The sequence below is a fragment of the Tachypleus tridentatus genome, chromosome 9 (assembly GCF_004210375.1).
Source record: "Tachypleus tridentatus isolate NWPU-2018 chromosome 9, ASM421037v1, whole genome shotgun sequence".
NCBI classification, from domain to species: domain Eukaryota; kingdom Metazoa; phylum Arthropoda; class Merostomata; order Xiphosura; family Limulidae; genus Tachypleus; species Tachypleus tridentatus.
The window spans coordinates 105,719,154-105,727,863 of NC_134833.1; the positions used below are offsets into that span (position 1 = coordinate 105,719,154).

General features: G+C 31.7%; 1 protein-coding gene across 1 annotated transcript; it reads right to left on the minus strand.

The window, feature by feature from the left end:
• Positions 1–5,343: 5,343 nt before the first annotated feature.
• Positions 5,344–8,103, minus strand: mRRF2 (mitochondrial ribosome recycling factor 2). The gene has a single exon (XM_076456233.1). The coding sequence runs from the start codon at positions 7,871–7,873 to the stop codon at positions 5,516–5,518; it is 2,358 nt and encodes a 785-aa protein (XP_076312348.1). The 5' UTR covers positions 7,874–8,103; the 3' UTR covers positions 5,344–5,515.
• Between the last annotated feature and the right edge of the window lie 607 nt (positions 8,104–8,710).

The window sequence follows — 8,710 nt, forward strand, 5'->3', positions numbered from 1 at the left end:
AATTAGACAAAATGACAAAATCTGTAATTTCAGTTGTAGCATGAAAACAGTTCCAAAGCTATTTGTAAACAAATTATATTTTAAGAATAAAATTTGATTCAGAAATTTGTACAAAACAACTTTTAAATTTAACCTGATGATTCTTAAAATTTAGTTTCCAACTAAATTAACAGAAAACTGTATATTTGGCCTGTTCCTTTCAAGATTTCATTAAGGGTAGGCAAACAGATCCATAAAATATTTTTCATTCATATTCAAATTATACTAAAGTATCACATATAATGACTAAAGTTCAATACACACATACATACAATTTTGTAAATTGTTCACATTCCTCATCTTCTCTAATGATACCACTGTCAATAGGCACCACTGTTTGTAGAATATAATAATTCTAACAAGCATTCCACATATATCCTTAAGTTGGAAATTTTTCTGGTGTGATCTATTCCCTTGGCTCTGGCTGACAATATTTGTATTTCCTTTTGTAAATGCAAAAAATACTGACCTCAGTAAACATAATTCCTACACTATCTGGAAGTCTAGAAATTTATCTGCTAGAACCACATCTCAAGAAAAAACTTTGTTCCATATGCCATAAAGCTCTGTAATAAATTTATCACCAGGGATGTAATTCCAGTAGGAAACTTGACTATGTCGTGATGTTAAAAAATGACCAGGATCGTGCACAAGTCATCAGGTTTGGAGATCAATTGCTAAACACCTAAAAACATTTTACAGCAACTACAACTTTGGTAATAAGTATGAAAACTCATTGGCACAGTTTCCTGAAGATTCTCTTCTTCAGACCAGTGAACTAACAATTTCACAAACATAATATTAATTACTAAAAGAAATATGCAGAACACTGCAGATGTAGATGTTTGAAACTTGCAAGTTGGGTCCTGCATTTGTTGAGACAACTGTGTCAATGAGTAGAAAAAAAGTGACATGGGTACAGTGTAATTTGTAAGTCCAATGTTGTACATGACACTTCATCATTAATGTCAAAATATTCAGGTGAAACATCAGACATTTGCCCATCTTTTTCTACCAAGCAATCTCTAGAGCTGAGTCTGTGATGATGTCCCAATCTCCACAGTTTATGACTAATTTGTGATTTCACTAGCACGTCCAAACCTCTGTAGCATTAACAATGCTGCTACTAGTGCAATGCTTTATTTCTTTTGAACACTGAACTGCATACCCTATTGTGACTTCCGATCTGTCATAAGTATTGATTTATGACCCTCAGTTGTGATCCAGATGATCATAAAAGTTTGCTAGTTTTCTTAATAATGTAAGATGTAAGAATCTAAATAGTAAGTTGTTAACTTTTAATAAAAGGTTGTTCAGTTTCAAAATTTTTGTTTGCATATATCTAATAACTAGAATTCATGTTTCAACATGAGCATTTTTTTACATTAAATTTTATTTGTAAATTCAAGTAAATTAAGCTTATATATTCAGATGATATAGCATCTAAAGACAACCTAAATTGTTATATTATGCACCAGAGGGAAAATTAGTTTATAGTTCTCTTTAGATGCTATATCATCTGAATATATAAGCTTAATTTACATTAAATTTTATTTGTAAATTCAAGTAAATTAAGCTTATATATTCAGATGATATAGCATCCAAAGAGAACTATAAACTAATTTTCCCTCTGGTGCATAATATAACAATTTAGGCTTACTCCAAGTATTATCATCAGTAATACTCTAAATATTTTAAAAAGTATAAAGATTATTTTGCCTATGAAATGTTGGTGAAAGGAAAAAAAGTCACCAGAAGAAAGTCACATTTTATTTAAATACCATAATTAATTTAAGAAATTACTAATTTCTGTCAGTTATTAACTGACAGTACGACTTCTACAGATTGGTAATACATATTATGTGAAGGTGTCACACATACACAATATACGGAAAATTGAAACATTTTGAATAATAAATAATGGTTTGTTTGAACGATACAGAAGTTATTTTACCACAATTCAACAATATTATATTCTTTTTTTTAACACATTATTAGTTAGCAGTTATTGTGGACCTAATTTATAAATTCTAGGTGTGCAAACAAAAAGGAACAAAACTTAATCATAACTATAATGTTTTCATGAGATTTCTCACTTTTTAAAAATATATCTGTGACTTTTTCTGCTGGATTTGAAACATTTCAGATATACATACAAATATCCACCTTTTTAAATGACAAAAAAAACAACTGACAACTCATTACATTTAAGCAAATTTTAAAACTTATCAGCAATGAAATATTCTGAACAGACTCTAATGTAAGCAGAACTACTCTTTAATATTATCCATAATGATGTGTACTAGCCAATTGACTAGTCCATCTTTTGATAATTGTCTGGTTTTCTTTCCTTGAACTTCAATTACTTTAGATAAGTGGAAAAATGACTTTCCTTTATCCCCAATACTTCTGTTCAAACAACTTGCTAGAGCAAAATGTTATGCATTATTTAATTCATTTTATACCATCCCAGTCTTCTTAATAATGCTAATCCTTATCAATGCATGGATGTGAGTTATTGCATTTCATCCAAGATGGCAGATAGTGAATTTGTAAAGTGTATGCTGTCTTGTAGCCTTCCATGAGAAGTTCTAGGTAAATTTGATGAAGAAAAAAAAAAGGATTGGTGTAGGATTTAGTATATAAAAATCTGTATTAAAAATATACATTAAACAGTAATAGAGTAAACAGAATTTTAAGTTTTATACATAGAAATATTAAGTATGACTCAAAGGAAATCATAATTTTACTCTGTAAGGTGATTGTTAGAGCTCAATTGAAATACTAAGTTTTGGTCATTTTTTTTGCACAAAAAACATTAAGTTGTTAGAAACAATTCAGAAGAAACATCATAATTATTTCAGATTTGAAGAGTTTATTGTAAGAAGTTAGGTATAAATCAATTCATATGTTTTTTTCTTCTGAAGAACAGAAGGGCTTCACATAAAATTAAGTTTTTAAGATGGATTAAGGAGTGGATTTAAAATATCCTGAGAATATATTTTTAAAAAAGCTACAGGCATGAAAACTTAAAGTTCAAGATGTAGAAAACCAGACATAGCTCCAGTTCAAGGAGTGTGCCTTTACAACATTAGTCAATTGTAGCTTCTTGAAGTGATTCAGGATAGATTTCTATAACACGTATTCACGTATCCGATCAGACAAGATGTAATTTGTGATTCACTGTTAATTACTATTGAAGGCATGGTTTCAAGAGCTGAAAGAATATTTGGGGAAAAGTTATCATAGTACAATTAGGTTTGATGTTTTGCTATATAATGAAATAAAAAGAACTAAATCTCAATTCCTAAACTTTGCAAACCAATTTTAAGAGCATGAAAGAAAAATTGTCATTAGTGAATTGGCATAATGCATTAAAAGGCAATGAAAGACAGCTTTGGAAAACTTCAGGAAAATAAAATGCTTTTATTTCAAAACAGGCATGTACCTTAAAAAGAGGAAAATATCAAAAAGAAAAACCATAACTAATTGGTTTAATAAATATATAAAGGAGAAAACCAGTGGTAAATATTCAAAGTTAAGTTTAAACTGACAGATAGGCTGGCTGACCATGTTAAAAAATAAGCAGAAGAATGCTGACAACAAGGTTTCTGTTGAAGATAATGAGACTGTTGAGCTTTTAAATGTTTTATTGTCTCTCTTTCTCTTTTTTTTTCTTTTTATACAAGAGAAGAAAGACATTAGTAATGTTCCTGATCTAAAGCAATCTATTTGAAATAATGGATTAACCTAAATCACATAAACAAATTAAGAATAGATAAAGTACCAGATGAGGTTTTTACCAAATTTTTAAGAGATCTAAGAGCTACTGTGTTAACCTATCTTTCTCATATTTTCCAAATTAACAGACAGTGAACTAGTGCCAGAAGACTGAAGAATCTCTAATGTTACTCCTACTTCCCAATTGGCAGATAAAAGTTGCCCTGAAAATATTAAGTTAGTTATTCTTTATAATGAGAAACATTCTAAAGTTTGAAGCCACACTGGGCTATCTGCTGAGTCCACCAAGAGGAACTGAACCCCTGATTTTAGCATTATAAATCCATAGATTTACCACTGTACCAGCAGGGGACATTATTGAAACTAATGATAACAGAAAGCCAACATGAATTTACTCAAGGTAAATCTTGCCTTAATAATAAGATAATTTTATTTTTACTTGTAATCTGGATAAATTACAAAGACAATTATTTCTGAATGCACTGTCAAAATAGAAAAGAAACAGATAAGACAGGTTAATAGATTCAACTATCTGGGAAGCTGGATAACATCAGATATCAAAGAACAGGGGTAGCAGAAGATGCATTTCTGAAAATAAAAGATATACTGACAAACAGTAAAGTTTCTAAGGGTACAAAGCTAAGATTTTGGCTTGCTACTTTTTGCCAATTCTCACATATGCATCAGAATGTTGGGCAATATCACTAATTATGGTAAAGATAATTGAAGTAATTGAGTTGTGGTTCTTAAAGCATAAGTTGAAGGTAAGTTGAACAAGTCACATCAAAAATGAGGATATTTTATCAAGAGTGAAGCAAGCTGATGACTAACATCAGAAAGAGAATTTCTCTGACATGTTACGAGGAAAAAAAAGAAATTGAAAGTTTGGTGATTCATGGAAAGATTAAAGGAAGGAGAAACTATGAAAGACAGAGGTTTACTTATATCAAAAGTCTGCCTAAATGGATGGAAGTATTAACACTGGGAATTATTGTGCCTAAAGAAGAGATTTCTGAAAGACTATAGTCACCAACATCCTGTATGGTTATGATACACAGAGAGAACCTGGATGAAAAAAAATATACCAACTTGATGTATTTACAATCTCAAAAGCTTCCAGTGTATTACACAGAAAAATAACTAAAGAGATACATATGTAGGAACTGGAAAGATAACAGAATCACTAGTTGTTGAATAAGAGAAAGCAAAAGGTTAATATGAATATCAGTCAAACTGAACTCTCATTACTAGTGGAGTGCTCAGAGATCAATACTTGGTCCTTCACTTTTTCTTATTTATATTAATGGTATTGATAATGAGTTGATAAAGTTCATTGTTGCTTGTTTGCATTCAACTCTTGGGTATTTCTAGTTATACTGAAAATCTTGAATGTTTCCCAATGTGACTTATTGTGATTGTTTCATGATAATAAAGTTACAACTTATAGGTGTCCCAAAAAAATCTTCAAAGCCATTTTCAATTTGAAGGATCAAATTGTCCCTTGCCCATATGTTCTTATGTTGAAAAATTTTATAACTGAATCAAAATTGCAAACTCAAACTCAGCATTACATATAATTTTAATTTACTATGTTAGGTATACAATGTTAATGTAAACTTAAATAGATCTCCAGAACTAGCTGATACACTTCTGTAGTCATGAGGAAATAAAATGATGTATGCTTACATTAAGGAACAATTTACAAGTTTACTGTGAGTACAGTAATAGGAAAGTATTAAAACTGGACAAATCCAGTAATTTCTTCTATTGCTTTCTGCTGATCATATGAAGACATCTGTTGATAACAATGAAACTCCATTGAAAAGGTCGCTGTTCCTGAGGTCACTGTTCGAAGATCTGTTGAATATTTCTTTAACTCTGCTAACGGAGTAATGGCTGTTACAATACGAGTTTCTTCTCTAGACTGTATTTCCTGAATCTGGCTACGTCTCTGGGATAGATCTGCTAATACTTGACTCAAGTGATTTTCATCTGTCTCTACTTCTACTTTCATAACTGGCTCAAGGAGTTGAGTACCAGCATTCTTTAAAATAGAATGTATACACTGGGAGGCTGCTGCTGATATCATAGCAAGAGAGGTTCTAGGACTTACTTCTAAACAGTGTAGAGCTATCTGTATATCAATAACAGGAAATCCAATAAGTGGTCCACAATTAATGCTTTGTTCCACACCATTATTTACAGCTTTCAGGTAGTCAGTACGGATTTTGCCTAATTCATTATATTTATCTGGAACAACTCGTACTTTTGAAACTTTCCCCTCACCAAGAGAGGGTTTAACTGCTAATGTAATTTTCACAAAATGTTTCATACCTCCTAATACCTTGTTTAATTCCATTGTTTCCTGACGTGAATTATTAACTGTTTCACGATAGGAAACTTGCAATGGTCCCAAAAAGGCTTCAACACCATATTCAATTTTAATACGATCTTTTATCACTTCCAAATGCAGTTCACCCATTCCTGACACAACAGTTTGTCCCGAGTCACTATCCAAATGCACTTTAAATGTTGGGTCTTCTTTTTGAAGACACTGGAGTGCATATTCCAGTTGTTTTTCATAAGCTAAAGATGGTGCTTCAATTGAACAAAAAAATACTGGATCTGGAACTTGTATTCCAGTTGAAACTGCAGATTCTCCTTCCTCTAATAGTTTCTGTTCAGCTGTAGCATCAACTTGATGAGATGCCACAAGGGTGTCTCCTGTTATAACATTTTTTAATCCAGTAAGTACTACAATACTTCCATAATTAGCTGATTTTACTTCTCTGAAATCATCAGCATATGGACAGTACATTCTTGCCAGCTTTTCTGTTTGTAACCTGTTTACATTATAAATCTTCTGTCCTTGCTCAACCTTTCCCGAGTATACACGAACAAAACTCAAAGGTCCTTTCTGTTTATCATGTATAATTTTAAAAACTAAGCAACAGAGGCCTTCACCATAATATTTAAGGAAATCATACTTTCTATCCAATGGACTTGGTAAATATGCATTGATAGCATCCAAAAGGAATTGTACAGCAATGTTATGATATGAACTACCACATAAAACAGGAACACCACTCTGACTATAAGTAACACGTCTCACAGCAGCATAAAGGTCTTCAGCTTTCAAATGGTCAGTTGATTCATCCTTTAGTATCTTTTCTGCTAAAACATCATCCAGGTCTGCAAGATGATTAATTAGTTGTTCCCTTTTGCTCAAAGCATCCTCCCACAAACTGCCATCAACAGAACTGAGTTTGAATTTTTTGAACACACTTCCATCATCAGTATGTGGATCTTTTATGTCCCAGAGGCACTTTTCCAGTGTTATAAGATCTACAATTCCCTTGAATGATTTTCCTTGTCCGACTGGTAACTGTAATATTAATGGAATTGCACAAAGTTTCGTTTTTATTGATTCAATACTTGCATTAAACCTTGCTGACGGTTTATCCATTTTATTAATGTATATAATACGTGGAACATTATAATGATTAGCTTGTGACCAAACTGTAAGAGTCTGAGCTTCCACTCCTGCAGAGGCATCTAAGATTGCTACAGCACCATCCAGTACTCGTAAAGATCGTTCTACCTCAATAGTAAAGTCTACATGGCCTGGTGTGTCAATAAGATTTATTTTGTAGCCCTTCCATGGAAAAGTGATGGCTGCTGATGTTATAGTAATTCCCCGCTCTCTTTCCTGTGGCATATAGTCCATAATTGTATCTCCCTCATGAACTTCACCCATTGTACGAGTAAATCCAGAATAATACAACATACGCTCCGTTGTTGTAGTTTTACCAGCATCAATATGAGCAATTATGCCTATATTTCTTATTAAGTCTACTTTTTGTTCAACACCTTGACCTTGTAAAGAAGTGCTTATGCTTGACAAACTTTGAAAACACCGTGATTTCACATTCTGATAACAGTGCGAAATGAACAACTTTGTTTCCAAACAAACTGTGAATGTTCTTAAATGTAATAAAAACTTAGGATTATAGCTTATTAACTTTGTTAATCTAAAGTATCTCCACGAAGATGAACAGTTACATTTAAAAGCCGCTAAAACTCCCAATCCCATAGTTACACTATGCTAAAATTAGAAATTTACCTCTAATTTAATGTAGTTTTCACAAGTTACACCTCCAGTAAACGTTAAACATACATATATATGGTATATATTATTAAATTAATTACAAAATCAAAACTATGTCACTATATTTTAAAATAAGAAATACACAAAATTACTATTCGTTTTCGCACACTTCAGATACACTCACCCTATAGTTAATATAAAGTTATCGTATCGTTTGCATAAAATATCTTCCCTAGCGGAGTTTTAACGTAACATGTATATTTCTCTGAAACGATAAATATTAAAACATGCATACAAATATATAGTTTGAAATATTCAAATTGAGACAGCACAGTTAATGTTCTGTTGTATATATGAAACTTTTTATAAGTACTCTACGTCATAAATGCAATAATAACTGCCGTGGACAATGAATATATGTAATGTTACACTGATTCAGTCATCTAGGGAACGTGCCTTTAACATAAAGAAAGGTTTTTCATACTACTATTTGGAGTTTCTTTTCCTGTTACTTAAAGGGAGATGCGGGAATTTTCTATGTCACTATCAGTAAATCTTTATATCAAGGCAAGAGTGTTTCTTACAAAAAATCAAATTTGTTTTGTGGTCTTCTAGGTCACTGGTTAGGCCACATTCAAGAGAATTGTGTTCAGTCTTGGGCTCCTTACCTTAGAAAGTACATTGAATTATTGGAAAGTGTCTAGAGGAGGTTACTAAAATGTTGTCTGGGCTAGGGAGTTATCAAGTGAGGAGAAATTAAGATCTATGAAATTGTTTTTACTTAAAAAATGAAAATAATATAGAAGGTATCTGATTGTTTGT